The sequence below is a fragment of the Mobula birostris genome, chromosome 17 (genome assembly GCF_030028105.1).
Source record: "Mobula birostris isolate sMobBir1 chromosome 17, sMobBir1.hap1, whole genome shotgun sequence".
Lineage (NCBI taxonomy): Eukaryota > Metazoa > Chordata > Chondrichthyes > Myliobatiformes > Myliobatidae > Mobula > Mobula birostris.
The window spans coordinates 22,576,298-22,597,548 of record NC_092386.1 but is presented as its reverse complement, the minus strand read 5'-3'; the positions used below and the strand labels follow the sequence as shown (position 1 = coordinate 22,597,548).

Sequence of the window (21,251 nt, the reverse complement as noted above, 5' to 3'; positions counted from 1 at the left end):
GTACTGTATCTCTAATAATAATATTCGTTCTATGCCCCTTATAATTAAAAAAAGGGGCAACTTACTTATTCAATGCATTTCAATAAAGGAAATGGAACACAATTAACTTCAAATGATTCATTGTTACTTGCCTCAGAAACAAAATGCATCAGGTTATCATAGTAATCGCATATGAAAGCAGCAATACAAATTGTCTACTTCCAACTTCTCTGGGTAACAAGGCAGAAAACAATAAATTCCATACTTTGCAGAAACATTTAGAATTGTTCTGAAAATTAATGGTTAAAAAAAAAGGCAAGGAATTTGCCTGAATTATATGTCAAATAATGCATATGAAAATACTGTTACTTACAGATGAGCTCAAATAATTCTTTGGTGATCGCATGATCCCAGCAATGGAATGTCGAATGGAATCAAATTTTGAAATCTTATCTTTTCCTTTATCCTGAAAATAAGAATACAAATTATTTACAATAAAGCACACATTCTTTTGGATTCTAGATTTTAGATTCGTAGCCTAATCAAGATTTAATCAGGTTACCTTTGTTCAATTCATATACTAATGTTTAAATATTTCAATATAGCTGAGGTCAAACTCAGGATGTTGAGCATTGGGAAGTGATGGGGAGGGGTACCCCATATATCTGTGTGGAATTTGAGTTGGGCTACATATCTTGGAACAGAATGAAAGGTGATTTGACAAAGGTATATAAGATCATGAGGGGCGTGGACTGGATAAAAGCAGAGTGAGGTGCTAAAAACAAGGGACCATAGGTTTAAGATCTGAAGCAAGAGAATTAAAAGGTCATCAGGGGCATCTTCCTCATGCAAAGGGTGGTGCATATTTGGAACGAGCTGCCAGAAATGGTGCTTAAGGCAGGCACATTTGCAACATTTAAAAACCAAAAAGGTAAGTACATGGATAGCTTTAGAGTGCTACGTGCCAAACATGGGCAGTTAGGACTAGCTTACTGGGCAACACAGTCAGCATGGAGGAGATGGGCTGAACTGCCTGTTTTATACAATAAGGCTCTATAAGTTGATATATGCAGTGTTGTGTACAGTTCTGGTTGCTATATTGCAGGAGGAATGTGGGGACTATGGAGGAGGTTTGCCAGGACACTGTCTGAAGAGTGTTGGCTATGGGGAAAGGTTAGACTGTTTTCTCTGTAGCTTCAGGGACTGTGGCATGACTGATCAAGATATATAGGATTGTGAGAGATAGATAGGGTAGATGGCAGAAATGTCAAATATTAGAGGGTGCAGCTTTAAAATAAGAGGGGGAAAGTTTAAAGGAACTTTATGAGGGAGGTTTATTTTAATTACACCCTATCCTCGTTATATGCGTCTTCAGACAATGCGGATTCACAGTTATGCGAGGAGCACTGCTTTTCCGCCAGTACAAGTCACGTGCGCACGCGTTACAGTCTCACTGTTGGGATGAGAAGCACTGCTTTCCTGCCAATACAAGACAGGTGTGCGCGCCTCACAATTTCACTCCCGCGAGCCTCGCATTGGCTTTGGCAAGGTGTGGATGCGCAATCTTGCGCTGTTAAACTTTTGTTGGTTTTACCTACGGTGCAGTGATTTTGTGCTTGAAATACTTAACTATGCCTCCTAAGCGTCCGATGCCATGCCCTGGCCCATCAGCTGAGCGACAAAAAACTGCTTTAACACTTGAAAAAAAGTTGGAAATTATAAACAGCGCGGCATCAGCTGAAGTTAACACAGCTCTGGGACGCTACTGTCAGGAACAGAATCTTGCCTTTAAAGTTCTTTTGTTGCTTGACAATGCGCCAGCCCATCCTAAACACTTGGACAGCATTCATCCTAACATAACAGTGTGTTTCCTGCCGCCTAACACAACATCGCTGATTCAACCACTCAACCAAGGTGTAATCCACATTCAAGGCGTGCGTTTTTTTTTTTATGGTGAACTATCTCTCAGATGCTGCAAGTAATAGACGATTTTGAAAATCCCAGGAGTTTACCAATGGTGAGGGAATGGTGGAAGTCGGAACACTTGGCACAAATGGCGATGGACATGGACCCACGTTTAGAACGGAGTCAGCATTTCAGTCGTTCCCTGCCGTCAACCCTTCTTCCCTACAAGCAAATTTATGCTAAAAAAACAAAATGCTGCCAAGCAAACAACTCTCACCACTTTACTCAAATCGGTATCATCTTCTGCTGCCGGCAGTTCTAAGAGTTTTGTGAGTCTTCCTTCACCCCTTGCTGTGCTTGATATGATCCTGATGACCACAACCATCCACCTTATCCATGTAAAGCTGCCCAACACCACAACAACCACTCATTTCCCGGAGCAAACACACCTGCCACTGTTGGTGAGTACTGTTCACCCTAGGATGTTAACTTTCTATGATTTATTACATTGAATATTACCTTAAATTGATAAAATATAATACAAATGTTGTCTTGTGGTACTGCTTTTGTCTCTTATTGGTATGAAAATGTGAATAAATTACAGATAAAACATATTTAGGAAGCCCTCTGGAACGCATCCCCCACATATAATGAGGATAGGGTGTATATTTTACATGGAGGGTAGCAGATGCCTGGAACAGACAGGGGGAAGTAGATATGGCACCAAAATTCATGAGGCATTTGGACAAGAAGAACAGGCTATATAATAGAGGGGTGTAGACCATGTGCAAGTAGATGGGATTAGCTTGCAATGGCATCATAGTTGCTACAGATATGGTAGGATATGGGGACTGTTCTACATTCCATATAGAATACATCATATTAAGTAACACAACATTTACAGAAGCCACAGTATCAAATAGCATGATTTGCTATTTTATATTAAATTAGGACAGTGCAGTGGCACAGTTGGCAGAACTGCTGACATACAACACCAGTGAACTTGGTTTGATCCTGACTCCTGTTCTGGTCTATGCAGAGCTGCACATTGCTCCTGTGACTGTGTGTTTTTCTACTCAGGTACGATTTGCTCTCCTACATCCTCAAAATGTTCAAGTTAGTAGTTTAGTTGGCCACTGTAAATTGATCCTGGTATGTTGATGAGAGGTAGAATTTGGGACTGTCGATCGCAATGTGGGAAAAATAAAATGGGATTAGTGTAAATGTGTGTTTGATGGTCAGTACGGTTTCAAAGCTTTATTACCTCATGAGTTTACATTAAATAGAGTTTCCAAAGATTTGTAAATGATTATGTTTTAATTTTTCAAGAATTCACAAAAACAATCAATTCTATGCACAGAATAATTTTTAAAATATGCACTGGGAAACATTGCGAATTATTTCTGCCAATTAGAAAAAAATGCATATCGAATTACATCAGGATTAATTGAAAGAAATTAAAATTACAGAACATTTAAAGATAAACCATGATGTATTATTAGTTATAAAGCAAACAAAAACTGTAAATCTGAAACAGAAACAGAAATTGCTAGAAAAAAATGTTTTGTTCGTTATTGTGAACAGATATATTAACAATTTTGGCATAAAGTATTTCTTTCAATTAAAATACTTTCAAGGAATCTGATCAGTGGCAAGGGGAAGTACAGAAAAAAAACTGGAAATCCTCACAAACTGTAGAGAGCAGACGTTAGATAGAAGATTGAAGTAGTGGATATGGTCCAGTCCATTACAGTAAAGCCCTCCCCACTATTGAGCCAGATCTACATGGAGCACAACTGAGGAAAGCAGCATCCATCATCAAGGACCATCACCCTACCATCCAGGCAATGCTGACTTCTCACTGCTGCCAACAGGAAGGTGGTACAAGAGCCTCAAGACCCACACCACCAGGTTCAGGAACAGTTATTATCCCGCAAACGTCAAGCTCTTTAAGGGGATAACTTCAATCGCCCCATTACTGAATTGTTCTGGGACACTTCATCTCATGTTCTTTCATTCTATCTATTTATGCATGTATGTATGTATCTATCTAACTAACTAACTATCTAGTTATTTATTTATTTAGCATTTGCACAGTTGTTGTCTTTTGCACATTGGTTGTGGTTTTTCATTGATTCTAATATCTTTTTTGGATTTACCATGTATGCCCACAAGAAAATGAATCTCAGAGTTGTATATGGTGACATTTATGTACTTTGAACTTTGAAGTGGTATTTATATCTAATAATGACAAAAAACAAGGCAACTGCATGGAAAAATTGAAAGACGTCCATTTAGAACAGAGATAAGAAGGAATTTCTTTAGTCAGAGGGTGGTGAATCTGTGGAATTCACTGCCACAGACAGCTGTGGTGACCAAGTCATTGGGTATATTTAGAGTGGATGTTGATAAGTTCTTGATTAGTAAGGTGTCAAAAGTTATGGGGAGAAAGCAGGAGAATGGGATTGAGAAGGTTAAAATAGTCACAATGGCATGGCAGAACAGACCCGACAGGCCGAATGGCCCAATTCTGCTCCTATGTTTTATGGTCTTATGGAAAAATAGTGGTAAAAATTTCAAGAGGGGAATGAAAGATAATGAAGAATGAAAAAAATTGTCTTAAAGTCTCCAGATCAGGTATGAAATTTAACCAGAACTAGAGGCCAAAATTGGAAATTGTCTGCTCCCTTGATGGACCGAAAAAGAGCAACTCCAATTCACAGGTACCATATCTCTCCTCAATACACCCACCTATTCCAAGTCTTGTGAAGAACACTGAAATATTAACACATTAAGTTACTGAAATTAATTTTAACAACAAAAATAGGGTGTTCGAGTGGAAGGCAGTTTTGCAGTTTTTGGAACTTGAGCTTCTTGAAGATTTCATCTCAAACCCAGTTAATGGCAAGCCTTAATGGCATAAAAAAAGGTTGGGAACTGCTTATCTAAAAGAGCAAAGCAGGAACGAAAAGATAGGGATGAAAACAGAATGAAAAATTTCAGCAAGTTAAAAGTTGCGGACATCATACTTTTGATTAACTCATCTGCATTAGTGCTAAGAAATAAGGAGAAAAAGTCCACATGAATTGTTTTCTCATGAGGAAGGCGTGCATTGTGATCTCCAGTCAACACAAGAGTTGTGAAAGAGTGTAGTGCCTGTTTTGCAGAGAGAAATAATTCTTCAGAAAAGATATGTTGTCAAACTTATGATCCAGATTTGTCAGCAAATTAATTGTGAGATCATCAGTGGCTCTCATAAGCACACAAGTAGAGTTCGATGCAGTATCATAAATTTGCTTGTGCAGCTTCTCTGGATATCGTGCTCAACTATTATTTATAGATGGATTTATAGATGTAAACATAAAGCAAAATGCAAAAAGCTTCACATAAATCATTAATATTTTCTAAACTCACCAAACGAAAACTTAGGCATGTCTAGTATATTAGAAAAAGTAAGTGTTTACTAGTGAGGGAAAGCAGTAGCTGTACTGGTGGGTTGGTTTATCTCTGAGTTGCAATGGAACCTGTATTTTAACCAGCCATTTAACTGGTATTCTAACCACTCACATTAGAGTTGTGAGGAGTTTAAATCCAAGAGTAGGAAGAAGGGATGAAGTTCCAAGAATGACATAAATCACAGGGATTTATCAGACACTAATACTAGAGGGAAAGGTACTAATGTGGGAAATGATAAAGAAATTGTGACAGAAAAAGCAGACAGAGCACAAACCAAAGAGCAAAACAGATAAAGCAAAAGGTTCAGAAATAATATAAAGATAAATACAAAGGCTTTGAACATGAATGCATGGAGTGCTCAAACAAATGAACTGATGGCACAAACAAAAAAAAAGCAACACACATAAAATGCTGGAGGAACTCACTAGGTCAGGCAGCATCTATAGAAAAAAGTACAGTTGGACGTTTCGGGCAGAGACTCTTCGGCAGGATATGATCTGATAACATTTCAGAAAGATATTGATTGGGATCTGAATATTTAAGGGTATATGACATTAAGGAAAGAGAGAAATGTAGAAAATAGTTGAGCAGCATTTATGAAAATTAGTTATGACTTAGTCCAGCAGACAGGGATTGCACAAGTTCAAAAAAGCAAGATGCAGGAGCAGTTTGGGTGAAAATCAGATATAAAAGGCCAGGCTGCTGTGGGAGAGCTGTCCGTTAACTGTGATCTCATGATTTGACAGAGTGGTGGAGTTCTGAACATGGGAGGCTTTAATTTACATGGAGATTGCAGAAAGTAGATGGCCAAGGGTAGCTAAGATGATAAATTTATGGAGAGTGTTTTCAGATAGATTCACAGAACAGTAATCTGGAACCCACTAGAGAATAGGCTGTGCAAGATCTGGTACCGTACAATATGACTGGATTAATTAATTATGTCAATGTGGAGATGCCCCTGGGTATTAAAGATGATAAATATGAGTAAATGTTATATTTTACTTTGATGAAATCCAAGGTTCATAATCCGAATTTGTAAAAGGAGAATTATGAGAGTACAGAAGAAGAAATGTTAAAAAGAAATTAGTAAATTAGATTAAGGAATTGGTTAATCAAAATGCAAAGACAGGCAAAATATGGGAGACAGACACAAAGACTGGATGGATCTGAGGCAGACATAAGTGTTTTGGTTTGTGGGGTTGAGGCAGATGTAAAGTTATTAGAGGAGAGAGATAGAAACAAAGTTGGAGAGAATGGGGAGAGAATCAAAGGTCAGAGAAGAGACAAAAAGTGTGAGGTGGAGGAAAAAGACAGAAAGAAAAACAAAGAGGGACAGATAGGCTGCCTGGTATGACTGAAAATGGAGCTGAATAAACCTAAACATAGCAATGCTTCTAGTTTTCTTTCATATATCTTATAACTTTCAGCTTCAATTATAGGATTATATTGTGCAGCACTGAGCGCAATGCCAGCAAGCGTCAGCAGTAAAGATAAGACTAAATTAAACCATACAATGCAAATTAAATCTCATATCATCACAACTCTCCCTAAAAGGGGAAAAACTGCTTTAGCTGACAATAGCAAAATAATGCCAAAATAAATACATTCCAAACAACTGTTTTCAATTTAGTTCAACTATCATGCAGAATATTCATAATCAGATGATTTTTAAAAACATAACAAACATATTAATAATAACCCACATTATTCTATGCAGTTAGTATTTTAATCCATTAATTAAACTGCTTAATAAAACAGTTCATGTTACCATAGTAACTAGTCTCACTTTCACATGAAACACATAAAGACTAAAGAAAATGGTTCAATCACCAATCCTAGTGAATTGCAACAACAATAATGAGGGACATAACTAAGGTGGATGGCAGCAATCTTTTCCCCAGGGTAGGGAAATCCAAAACCAGGGGGCACAGCTTTACAATAGATAATGTAGATGATCAGAATATAAACATCAACAAACTACAGATGGTAGAGATCTGAAATAAAGACAGAAAATGATATAGTCACTCAGCAGACCTGCAACAGCAGTCCTTACACATCTTCCCTTCTCATTATGCAGGGGCCCCAAGCAGTCCTTTCTTCAGAAGCAGTGACTCACTTGCACTTCTTCCCATGTAGTGTACTGAAAAGATTTGTGAAGAAGTTGTCAGTCTGAGTTATAGAGACGGGTTGATGGGGCTACGTCTTTATTCCTTAGAGAATAGGAGAGTAAGGGGTGTTCTTATAGAGGTTAATAAAATCATGAGGGACATAAATAAAGTGTATGGTAGCAGCCTTTCCTCCAGGGTAGCTAGGGGGAATAGGTATATGGTGAGGGGGAAAGATTTAAAAGGGACTTGAGGGGGAACTTTTTCAATTGTCACTTCAAATCCCCAACTCACTCCTACACAGATCTCCCTGTCTGTGGTCTACTGCACTATCATAATGAGGCCCAATGGCTGCCTGAGGAACAACATCTCATCTTCTGCCTGGATATGTTGCAGCCCACTGGACCCAACATTGAAACCTCCAACATTAGGCAACTTGTTCTTTCTTTCTGTCTGCCATCATTTATGCTCATTTTCCCTTTCCTATTAGTTTAGTGTGGTTTGCTGGGCGTCAGCCACTCCACCACTGAGCACAGCTGAAGAGCACCCATGTGCTGGAGAAAAGGGCTGGATTTCTTTTGCCGACCAGATGGCATTTGGATGGGATCAGGGACCTTTTAGGAAAAACGAAGTGGAGCTGAGTTTAAGTTATTTTACTTTATGTTCATGCTTTAATTATTAGCATTTTATGGTAGTCTATTTATTTATATACATGATTCATTATTTTAAAAAATAATTATATTATCCCTCTACATTTAAATAATTTTAATATCTCTATCAAAGTATTCCTAGATCATGGATGCAACAGAACATCATAAGTTCCATGAGCCTTTGGAAATGCAATCCATATGCCAGGATGATTTGAGTGTAGAGGGTCAGGTTGGTTCTATCCAGATGAGTTCAGTGTGGCTGGCTGGCAGGTATTATGGGAGGTGATTGCAGCACAATCTGGCCCAACTTTCAGTTTTACCTGAGCTATAGAAAGAATTAATGCATTTTGCTTTTCTCTGCAAACTACAAGTAAGAGCTGTTAATTGAAATCATCTCTGTTCAAATCCCTTAGAAAGATGAATGAATTTTTTTTAATTAATTAAATTTAAATATATACCTGAAAGCTACAGTAAAAACTACATCTATTTTTGTGAGAGCAATCAAAAGGCAACTGTCATTAGTTAAACTTGTCCCTATATGCACCAGCTCAAAATACTACTGAACATCAAAATGCCAGCTGTTAATGGTACAGCAAATAAGACGTTTGAGTCAGCAGGTCAAAGGGCAGCATAATAGAATTGCTACAGCCCAAAAGACAGCAATTTGGTCTCTTTCAACCAGAGCAATTCACTTGTTCCAACACTTCTTGCCCTCCCTATGTAGTATTGAAATTTTACTTCCACCATATACAGTATTTATCCAGTTTCCCCCTTACGGCCAAAATGAAACTTGCCTTCACCGCATATGTAGGCAATGCAGCCCAGATTGTAACCATATAGGGCATGAAAACATTTTACTTTATATCATGGCAAATTCTTTTCCCTAGTCCTCAAATGCCTCAGCAAAAAGGAACTGCCTTTCTCTATCATTCTGTCCAAAACCTTGATCACATTTTATATTTCTATCAAGACTTCCTTAAATATGTTCTTATCTGAAGAAAACAGTCTCAAACTCTCTAAGATGTCTTCATGACTTCAGTACCTAATGCCAAGGACATGTTAATCAGTTATGCATTATGAGGCACTTTACCAGAAACCTTCTGGAAACCCTGATTTCCTTCATTACCTTCATCGACTCTACCAGTCCCCTCAGCAAAAATTTTCATCAAACTGTTTAAAACATAAGCAACACACATCAAAGTTGCTGGTGAACGCAGCAGGCCAGGCAGCATCTCTAGGAAGAGTTACAGTCGACGTTTCAGGCGAGACCCTTCGTCAGGACTAACTGAAGGAAGAGTTAGTAAGAGATTTGAAAGTGGGAGGGGGAGGGGGAGATCCAAAATGATAAGGGAAGACAGGAGGGGGAGGGATGGAGCCAAGAACTGGACAGGTGATTGGCAAAGGGGATATGAGAGGATCATGGGACAGGAGGCCCAGGGAGAAGGGAAGGGGGGGGACCCAGAGGATGGGCAAGGGGTATAGTCAGAGGGACAGGGAGAAAAAGGAGTGTGAGAGAAAGAATGTGTGTATAAAAATAAATAATGGATGGGGTACAAGGGGGAGGTGGGGCATCAGTGGAAGTTACAGAAGTCAATGTTCATGCCATCAGGTTGGAGGCTACCCAGACGGAATATAAGGTGTTGCTCCTCCAACCTGAGTGTGGCTTCATCTTTACAGTAGAGGAGGCTGTGGACAGACATGTCAGAATGGGAATGGGATGTGGAATTAAAATGTGTGGCCACTGGGAGATCCTGCTTTCTCTGGCAGACAGGGCGTAGGGGTTCAGCAAAGCGGTCTCCCAGTCTGTGTCGGGTCTCGCCAATATATAGAAGGCCACATCGGGAGCACTGGACACAGTATATCACCCCAGCTGACTGTCTGGGGCCCTGAATGGTGGTAAGGGAGGAAGTGTAAGGGCATGTGTAACACTTATCCTTGTTCCGCTTACAAGGATAAGTGCCAGGAGGGAGATCAGTGGGGAGGGATGGTGGGGGGATGAATGGACAAGGGAGTCGCGTAGGGAGCGATCCCTGCGGAAAGCGGGGGGGGGGGAGGGAAAGATGTGCTTAGTGGTTGGATCCCGTTGGAGGTGGCGGAAGTTATGGAGAATAATATGTTGGACCCGGAGGCTGGTGGGGTGGTAGGTGAGGACCAGGGGGACCCTATTCCTAGTGGGGTGGTGACAGAATGGAGTGAGAGCAGATGTGCGTGAAATGAGGGAGATGCGTTTGAGGGCAGAGTTGATGGTGGAGGAAAGGAAGCCCCTTTCTTTAAAAAAGGAGGGCATCTCCCTCGTCTTGGAATGAAAAGCCTCATCCTGAGAGTGGATGCGGCGGAGACGGAGAATTGCGAGAAGGGGATGGCATTTTTGCAAGAGACAGGGTGAGAAGAGGAATAGTCCAGATAGCTGTGAGAGTCAGTAGGCATCAGTGGATAAGCTGTCTCCAGAGATAAAGACAGAAAGATCTAGAAAGGGGAGGGAGGTGTCAGAAATGGACCAGGTAAACTTGAGGGCAGGGTGAAAGTTGGAGGCAAAGTTAATAAAGTCAACAAGCTCAGCATGCGTGCAGGAAGCAGCGCCAATGCAGTCGTCGATGTAGCGAAGAAAAAGTGGGGGGGCAGATACCAGAATAGGTTTGGAACATAGATTGTTCCACAAAGCCAACAAAAAGACAGGCATCCGTTTAAAACATAATTTGCCCTTAACAAATTTTGAGTTGGCTTGCCTTAATTAATTTCTATTATTCCTGTACTAGATGAGTATTTTAAAATGTGTTGACTTTAAGAGGCCCCCAATTTTTTTCTATTTTCTGCCCTTTTATCTTTATAGCTTGCAGAACACTTCAGGGTTCCTGTTTATGTCAGCAGATATCTTTTTCACATACTCAACTCTTTCCCTCGCAATTTAATTTTTACTTCTCCTCTGCTTCTTCTATAAACAAAATGTTTTTATCATAAACATTATTTTTCACTTTATCTTCCTCTCATCTCTTTCATCATTCATGGGAGTTCTGAATTTGTTTGTTTTCCCTGCATCTGAACTCTCCCTTCCTTAAAGACTTACCACAGTTCGGCTACAATTTTGCCTGTCAATTTTTACCTTGAATTTGCCTAGGTCAGATACACTCCCATCCCAATGAAATTGTCCTTCCTGAAAATTAATTACATTTAATTTGGATTGCCCTTTTCTCATTTTCAATAGTTAACTTAAACTTTAGTGATATTATGATCACTGTCTTTCCTGTTAAATGTGGTCTACTTGACCCACCTCATTCCCTGGAAAGAGTTCCAACAATGCCACCTTCCTTCATGTACAAGTAACCAGAAAATTATCCTGGACATATTTCAGAAAATCGTCACACTGTCCATTCTTAACACTAGCAAAATTTGGCAAAATTAAAGGCACCGAAATTAACTATCCAAGGCTACATCTAGCAGTTTAGTGTTCTCTCTATTGTTTCTTAGCTTGAACAAAAGAGATTGATTCTTTGACCTTCTGTAACATCCTCTCTCTCCAGAATTGTTATATTCTCTTTAAGCAATACTGCTACCTTCCCCCTTTCTTGGCTTCTCCTCCTTTAAAAGTGGAACTTGAGTTTAACAGACTACATTTGGTTGTTAAAATAAGCTTAATACTACTGCTGCTTATCATTGTTTCTGTGCAAGTGTAACAGCAACTTTAGGAGACCTAAGGGGCAGATGTGCACTTAAATGCTGATAAACAAAATTGCTGTTCAGATGTCCACAGCATTGGACATTGTGAAATTGCTTTATTCCTGTGTTGGATACAAGGCAAACAATCTGTATTCCATATAGTATTTACCCACAATGTAGGCCATCCAGCCTGTTATTTCCATGCCAGCTCTCTGAGGAAACCCATCAATTCTGCTTCCCCATCATCCACTTTCATATACACATACATTAATATCCTGATTCTCCCACCAGCCAACTACACCAAGGGAATTTACAGCAGCCTATTAACCTAACAGTAAGCAGATTTTTGGATTGTGAGGAAGAACTAGTGGATTCAAGATTCAATTTTGTTTAATGACATTTCCAGTACACAACAGTAAATGAGAACAAAATAATTGTTACTGCAGATCTGATGCAGCCCAAAAAACACAATTAAGATAAAGAACACAATAATTTTAAAAAACATAATAATCATAAATACATAAGACAGTTTATATAATGCATTTGGAATTTCAGAAAGCTTTTTATAACAGATTAGCGTGCAAGATAAAATTTATGGGATAGGGGTTGGATACTGTGCTATTATGGATACAGAGGACATTTAGTAACATCCAACGAAAAGTGAAAAACAGTTAACATTTCAGTCAAACACTGTCAGAACTAGAAAAGAGAGAGAGAAAAAAAACTTGTTTTCGAAGAGAAGGATAGTTTTGCATAGTTTTGATCTCCTGATCTGAGGAAGCATGTCTTTCTTGTGGAGGGAGCATAATTAACAGTTTGCCAGATTGAATCTAGGGATGATAGGACTTACATATGAAATATGGATACATGACATATAAAGTGGTGGCAGAGATGGTAAAGCAGCTGTCTCACGGCTCCGGTTCAATTATGACCCCTGATGCTGTCAGCGTGGAGCTGGTATGCTCTCCTGCTCTCCTTGTGATCATGCAGGTCTTCTTTGGATACTAATTTTCACAGATGCCAAGGCTGGTAGGTTATTTCGCCACTGTAATGTGTCTCCAGGATGCAGGTGGATGTAGGAAATTAGATAGTTATGGGAATGTAGAGATATTAAAATTAGTGTGAAAAAGTTCTCGGTGGTTGGCCCAGAGTTGTTGGGCTGAAGAACCTATTCTGAGCTGTATGACCGAAGGACTGGGATAATTGGACTTGTATTCATTAGAGTTTAGAATAAGCAAGCACCTTATTAAAATCCTGATGACATTTGGACAAACAAGATGCAGGAAATCGTGTCCAATGGTGTGGAGTCGAGAAGCAAGGGTCACAGCCATTCAGGATAAAGAGAAATCTCCTCACTTAAAAAGGGGGAACCTCCAGATTCCTAGTCCAGAAGGTTGTTGAGACCAAATTATTAATTTTATTCCAGGAGTTCAATACTTCTTACATCCTTCACATACATGAGTAAAAATTTTTACGTTACGTCTCCGTCTAAATGTGCAATGTGCAATCCTAGTAATTTATAACATAATAAATAGAACAGTCAATGTAACATAGAAATACACTCAAATCAGCATGAGTTAATCAGTCTGATGGCCTGGTGGAAGGAGCTGTCCCAGAGCCTGTTGGTCCTGGCTTTTATACTGCGGGACCGTTTCCCGGATGGTAGCAGCTGGAATAGATTGTGGTTGGGGGTGACTCAGGTCCCCAGTGATCCTACAGGCCCTTTTTACACACTTGTCTTTGTAGATATCCTGAATCATGGGAAGTTCACAACTACAGATGCTCTGGGCTGTCCACACCACTCTTTGCAAAATCCTGCGATTAAGGGAGGTACAGTTCCCATACCAGGCAGTGATGCACCAGTCAGAATGCTCTCAATTGTGCCCCTGTAGAAAGCTCTTAGGATTTGGGGGCCCATATCAAACTTCTTCAACCGTCTGAGGTGAAAGAGGCACTGATGTGCCTTTTTTTAAATCACACAGCTGGTGTGTTCAGACCACGTGAGGTCCTTGGTGATGTAGATGCTGAGGAACTTGAAGCTGTTTACCCTCTCAAAGCCAGATCCATTGATGTCAATAGGGGTTAGCCCATCTCCATTCCTCCTGTAATCCACAACCAGCTCCTTTGTTTTTGCGACATTGAGGGAGAGGTTGTTTTCTTGACACCACGATCTCAGAGAGATGACTTCTTCCCTGTAGGCCATCTCATTATTGTTTGAGATAAGGCCAATCAAAGTAGTGTCATCAGAAAATTTAATTAGTAGATTACAGCTGTGGGTGGCGACACAGCCATGGGCATACAGGGAGTAAAGAAGAGGACAGCACGCAGCCCTGAGGGGCCCCTGTATTGAGATTCAGAGGGGTGGAGGTGAGGGATCCCACTCTTACCACCTGCCGGCGATCTGACAGGAAGTCCAGGATCCAGCTGCACAAGCAGGGTCAAAGCCGAGGTCTCTGAGCTTCCTGTCAAGCCTGGATGGAATTATGGTGTTGAATGCTGAACTGTAGTACAAGAACAGCATTCTCACATAACCATCCTTCTTCTCCAGATTTGTAAGGACAGCATGTAGAGCAGTGGCTATTGCGTCATCTGTCGACCGGTTGTGTCGGCAGGCGAATTGTAGGGGGTCCAGTTTGGGTGGCAGCATGCTGCAGATGTAGTCCCTGACCAGCCTCTCAGGAGCATTTGCGTATTATTGAGGTGAGTGCAACAGGACGTCAGTCGTTCAGGCATGTTACTTTGGTCTTTTTTGGTACAGGGACAATGGTGGATAATTTGAAGCAGGAAGGCACTCTTCACTGGGAGAGGGAGAGATTAAAAATGTCTGGAAATGCACCGAACAGTTGTTCTGCATGCATCCTGAGTACTCGCCCTGGGATGCCACTGGAAACATCTGCATACCTCAGCCTCAGAGATGACCAGTTGAAGGTTGCAGCAGTGGCTTTCCTCGGAGGCTCAGAGTTAGCGACATTAAAACAAGCGTAAAAGCGATTGAGCTCATCCAGGAGAGAGGCCATGATGTTGGCGGCACCACTACATTTGGCTTTGAAGTCTGCAATGGTATTGCAGCCCTCGCCACAAGTCACGTGTGAATCTTGACTCAAACTTGCCCCTGGATTGTTGTTTTGCAGCCTTGATAGCTTTGCGCAGATCATAGCTGATTTTCTTGAGCCCCTGCTGATTGCCAGCAATGTAAGCCCTATGTCACGCGATAAGTGCTGCTCACATGGAACTATTGATCTAGGGTTTCGGGTTAGGGAAGACCCTAACTGACTTCTGGGGGACAATGTCGTCGATGTACTTCTGGATGAAGCACGTGACTCCACCCGTGAACTTGGAGACATCCTCATCATGGGAGACATTCCAGTTGATGCCACTGAAGCAGTCCTGCAACACGGAGGCCGACTGGTTGGACCAACAGTGGACAGTTTTAACCATGGCCACCTCTTGCTTCAGCTTCTGCCTGTATGTCCGCAAAAGCAGGATCGAAGAATGATCTGATTTTCCAAAAACTGGGCAAAGGAGAGCTTTGTAAGCATTGCGGAAGGGAGTGTAACCACAGTGGTCAAGTGTCTTATCTCCACGAGTGCTCACCTGGATGTGCTGACAAAACTTCAGAGAGACTTCCGTCAGCAACGCTCAATTCAAGTCACTGGCGATGATGAAGGCAGCCTCTGGGCGTGCAGCCTCCAGGGTGCTGATCGTCTCATATAGTTCCTTGAGAGCCAGGTCAGTATCAGCCTGCGGCAGAATATACACAACTGTGATGATAACAGCCCTGAACTCCCTAGGCAGCCAGTAGGGTCTGCAGAGAAGCATCAGGCATTTCAGGTCTGGGGAACAAAAGGACGTACATTCTGGGGGTCACACCAAACATTGTTGATCATGAAGCATACCCCTCCTCCTTTACTCTTCCCAGAGAGGTTTTCTGACCTGTCCACCCAGAACAGGGAGAACCCAGAGGGCTCGTTAGTGTGGTCCAATATCTCCTCAGTCAGCCAGGTCTCCACGAAGCACAAAACGTTACATTCCTTTGTTTTCTGCTGGTAGGAGATTATGGCTCTCAGTTCACACAGCTTGTTCTCCAGGGACTGAATGTTAGCCAGGGGTATGCTAGGGAGCGGCGGCTGATTTGCACGTCATTTCAGCCTCACCAGGAGGCCGGCCCTTCTCCCTTGTCTCCAGCCTTTCTTCCGAGGTAGTGGTGGTGTAAGAGATGAGTCTCTCATGGATTGCACAAGCAGGGGATCCCAGTGTAGGAACGGCAGCACCCAGTGGGGAAGTGCTGTCTTTCCGATGTTCAGAAGGGTCAGTCTATCGTATCTAATGTGACTATCAGCTGCTAGAACAGAAAGTGCTAAGACAATTGTAGAAACTATTAGTATACTGTAGATTTGGAACGGAGTTTGCAACACAGCCGTCGTACACGGCACCATCTTGTAAGAAAATATAGTACAAAAGGCTAACGAGAGCAAGTGATTTTGGGGAGAAAGTATGAATTGAGAATTGCATTTGAATAATCAACCATGATTATACTGAATAGCTGACTCAAACAGCCAAATAGCCTACTCCTGTTCATACACCTGTCTATAATTTCTCTGGGGAAATTAGTACCAACAGATGGCAGCAAAATAATTTGCTTTGTTTGACTGTTTGCAAATTTGCTCCAAGCCACATTTCAAAGATTGTGTTTTTCTGGCTTCCCCAGAAAATGGGGAAACCCATTGGGTTAAAACTCCACGCAGTCAGCAATGGAAGTCAAAATTGAATATTGAATCAGAGAATGCTGCACTACCTGTAGCCCTGGTTTCCATACTTATGTACTTAAATCACCTTCTAAGCACACAAGAGCATGAGACAGAGTTTGACACGAGAGCAAGCAAAAACAAGAGACAGCACCATAAGTAGGAAATAGGAACGATCGAGGATTTGCATGAGCACACAGAGGCAACACAGCAGGTGGAGAGAGGGGGGGAGGGGAAGGGGAGGAGAGGAGGAGAGGGGGAGGAGAGGGGGAGAGGGGGAGAGGGGGAGAGGGGGAGAGGGGGAGAGGGGGAGAGGGGGAGAGGGGGAGAGGGGGAGAGGGGGAGAGGGGGAGGGGGAGGGGGAGAGGGGGAGGGGGAGAGGGGGAGGGGGAGGGGGAGGGGGAGGGGGAGGGGGAGGGGGAGGGGGAGGGGGAGGGGGAGGGGGAGGGGGAGGGGGAGGGGGAGGGGAGGGGGAGGGGGAGGGGGAGGAGGGGGAGGAGGAGGGGGAGGAGGGGGAGGAGAGGAGGGGGGAGAGGAGGGGGGAGAGGAGGGGGGAGAGGAGGGGGGAGAGGAGGGGGGGAGGAGGAGGGGGGGAGGAGGAGGGGGGGAGGAGGAGAGGGGGGGGAGGAGGAGAGGGGGGGAGGAGGAGAGGGGGGGAGGAGGAGAGGGGGGGAGGAGGAGAGGGGGGGAGGAGGAGAGGGGGGGAGGAGGAGAGGGGGGGGAGGAGGAGAGGGGGAGGAGGAGAGGGGGAGGAGGAGAGGGGGAGGAGGAGAGAGGGGGAGGAGGGGAGAGGGGGAGGAGGGGAGAGGGGGAGGAGGGGAGAGGGGGAGGAGGGGAGAGGGGGGGAGAGGGGGGGAGGGGGGGAGGGGGGAGGGGGGGAGGGGGGAGGGGGGAGGGGGGAGGGGGGGAGGGGGGAGGGGGGGAGGGGGGGAGAGGGGGGGAGGGGGGAGAGGGGGGGAGGGGGGGAGAGGGGGGAGAGGGGGGGAGAGGGGGGAGAGGGGGGGAGAGGGGGAGAGAAAGGGGGAGAGAAAAAATATATGCAGCGAAAGGCTAGCATCACTGCAGCAAAGTTGAGGCTCTGTTCCTTCAAATTGAAAGTTTAAAGCTCAGAAGCCCATCTGTTTGCTTGCCCATTCCCTTCACACCCAATCTATTCAAAATTACTCTTATATTTCTGATGGTGGGCTACTCTAGGACCCGAGGTCACACAAGGGAACCACTTTGGACTGAGATATATTTGTCAGGAACTGTATCTAAAACTATTTTTTGTATAAAAATTGCACAATCAATCACAGTCATTTTTTTTAATTGCTGGATAATCCTTAAGAAAAATACTCATGTTCAGCCATTTTGCTGGGGAAGCTAGAAAAGCACAATCTTTGAAATGCTGCTTGGTGCAAATGTGCAAAAAGCCAAATGTAAAGCAAATTATTTTGCTGCCATCTATTGATACTAATTCAGCAGTACAAAATGAAAATTACTGCCAACGATGCATTTCACAGCAATTATTCTGATCCACAGTTCCTGGACACACTAAATATTGCAAGGCAAGAAACTTTGTCTTTTTTTAAGATATTAAAACTCACAACCTTCAACGGCTCATGCATTCAAGACTTCTCAGTCTTCCTTCCCCTTCACATTGCTCTGACCATATTGCACTCAATTCCACCGCCTGCCATGTTTTCCATAATCCCTTCTGATCTTCCCGCTCGAATTCTAAACTATCAGTTCTGAACAGAGATCTCAATTTCAGAGTCCAGCATGACATTTAAGCTCTTTTTTTCTGCTGTCTTTGTTAACTGCCAACATAACGTTGACTCTCTTTTACCCCCCCAATCTCTCTAACTCACTTCAACAAAACTCTCTCACAACTTGCAGCATTCTGCTCCCTAACTCTGATGAAGCCTTGAAAACTTCTAACAAGGGTAGTACTGTTGTAGTTTGCTGAATTGACCTCTATCTCCCATACACCATATATCAGCTCTCTAACACATGGATGGTCCCATCACTGAAAATCAGGGCATTGTCTGCTAGAGAGTGATTCATTTTCTTTGGAGATCATCCCTCCCAAATGTCCAGTTTTAGAATAACTACAAGAATTCCCCCCACTCTCTGCCAAGTTCCCTATCAAGCATCGCCTCCCAAAGGCTTAAGATTTGCTTTCCCAATCAGCGTAAATTCATCCATCAATAAGCACAGTGGATGTGTTCTTCACTGCATGACAACTCCAAGAGAAATACTGTCAGCAGCACCAGCAATTATATAAGCTCACAGATACTTTTTCCTCTATCAATTGGGAGGAACTGTGTAAATATCCCCTTCAAATCCCATTACCCACAGAAATTTGATTTATCTTGCATCTGGTTCATGATGGCATACAAACCATGTTCCTAATGAATGGATTCAGAGGTCTCTCAATGCCTTTTATTCATCAATCTTTCTCACTACCACGGTGCACTTTACCTCCAACAAGCTTAACATAGAAGTGGAACTAATCTATAGGACAAATGGGAAATTCTTCATCCTGTGTTGCCTCTATTTCGAAACCAAGGTACCATCCCCTCTGCACTTCTCAATCTCAAAAGACAGGCTTTACACAATCGAAGATCCGCAACCAAAAGACTCCCAGCTGTACAACATAGTTTCACAACAAGACCCTGAATAATACACACTATCTTTCATCTTAGGAGATAACACACAGTTATCTCTCTCTCTCACACACACACACAGACACTCATCTAATATACAATTGGTTTCAACTGCATCTCTGTCCATGATAGCCCTAGTTTCATCTTATCAGAAAAAATTCTTTTGTCCAACCATCCAACTTTCTGAAACTTAAAATTTACTTTCTCTCCTTCCCAGTTCTAAACATTTTCAACCTTAACCTTTAGCTCTTTTTCAGATTCCACAGGTGCAATATGACCTGCTCAGTGTACTGAACTTTGAATGATGACTTATAATTATTATTTTTTTACTTCTCTGTAACTTTGTCCAAGTAATAGTCTTTAGCACCTTATATTCATAGTACTTTTCCTGTTCAGTAAGAATGTATTGACATAACCTAGCTCCCAAATACATCCGAAATATCAGACAAACATATGTCATATTTTCTTATATTTTTCTTTCAGTTTACTTTTGTTACAGTTATTAAATATGAATATCTGCAGGATGTACTATGTATATTTAAATGTACCATTGAAGTAACAGATCTTGCATCATCTTCATAGGCCAACACTGGAGGTGGTTCCTTCCCATCATTTTCTTTGACCTTTCGATCCAATAAATCTTTCTGTGCCAAGAGTTTAGCTTCAGTACACTTCATCTGCTGAACATTTTGCCTCAGCTCCTCCAACGCCTGCTTCTGACTCAGCAGCGGCACAATGCTGGTAGAAAGAAATTTTGAATTAATTATATGTTCTCCATCTTCATAATGAAACGGCACGCCAGTAAGCAAGAAAAATAACCTTTTCTGAAAACAACTCATTAGAGTTAACATTCTTCAAAAGATAAAACCAGTGGTTTGTTTTCATTATTTGTGTTAAAGCCAAAACTAGAGATGCCAAGAAAGCAACTGGGGGCATTTCAGTTAGATGAAGAAACCAGTGAAGCTACAGCCATTAGTCCTTGGAGCAGAAAAGGAACAGTTGCTTGAATAGAGCTTTTGCCAAAATCACTAAAGTTTTGGTGCAAATGTGTAAAGAATTTTCAATAGCAAATGGTTCAAAAATTAGAAAATGCAGATAAATGGAATTTGATCAAAAAAGATTTTTATTTTTAAACACAGCTAATCGTGATTTGGGATTTACGGCCTAACAGATTTAATAATAATGTAACACGCTGTAAGGTTTCACTGCTAATGTAATGGCCTCTCTGTAATGTGTCAATGCTCAGGCTAAGGTAATGGTTTCTCTGTAGCAGCAATGTTTGGGTTATAACTAGAGATAACGTGGCATGAAGCCAACGAGCGGGATGTTGTTCTTTCTTGTGTGTCTGGGAGCAGGGATTTTGTGGCCTTTAGTTGGGCAGCAATGAAGAGAGAGAACATGAATGGAGAGAGTTGGTAGACCACCAGACGGAGTGGACTGAGGAGTGAGGGTCCAAGGGTCGGTTATGTTCGGAGGAGAATTGGAACAAATGGATGACACTGTGAGCTCCAATGTTTGTGCCTGTTTAATGAGAATGGGCCCTTTTTGTTTTTTTTGTTTCTTTACTAACCATACAGTCAAATTAAGAATTATAAAGCTCAATTGTTCAGTCACATATTGTGTACTGATTGTTATTTCGTGGTACCGATCTGTAACGGGGGCACATCGCACAGCATCCACCCAAACGAGATTTTTTAAACTTGGCCGGCCGGGGGGGAAGTTGCAAGAGAAATAATATGCAACCAAAATCTGTTTTGTTGTATGTTTTAAAAGATAGCAGCAATTTGGTAAATCACTTTTACAAAGATATCTGTGATCAGTCTGCAAAGAATATTTTAAATGACAGTGTAGTTCTCAGTTGAAAACATAAATACTTTGCCTTTAATATGACACACCAAATCATCACTACTGTTTGGTTTTAGAAGTCACATAATTAGGTAAATGGAGATCACAGTGTGCAGTCAAGGTGTATGATTATAGTAAAAATACACTTGAATCTGGAAGGTCCAACTGCTGGTGAGTCAATATCCTGGCAAAAACTACACCATGAAGACAAAGAACACTCCAAGCAACTCTGCGCAAAGGTTATTGAAATCACGTCAGGAGATG

The 21,251-nt window shown here is 42.0% G+C and overlaps 1 protein-coding gene across 1 annotated transcript in view; it reads right to left on the bottom strand.

Moving 5' to 3' along the window:
• Window positions 1-21,251, bottom strand: part of fer (fer (fps/fes related) tyrosine kinase) — a 120,720-nt gene that overhangs the window by 31,613 nt on the left and 67,856 nt on the right. The window contains exons 9-10 of the mRNA XM_072281363.1: window positions 19,691-19,880; window positions 353-445 (exon numbers count right to left, since the gene is read on the bottom strand). Of these exons, the coding sequence (XP_072137464.1) occupies window positions 353-445; window positions 19,691-19,880 (283 nt within the window). The remainder of the gene's footprint in view (window positions 1-352; window positions 446-19,690; window positions 19,881-21,251) is intronic.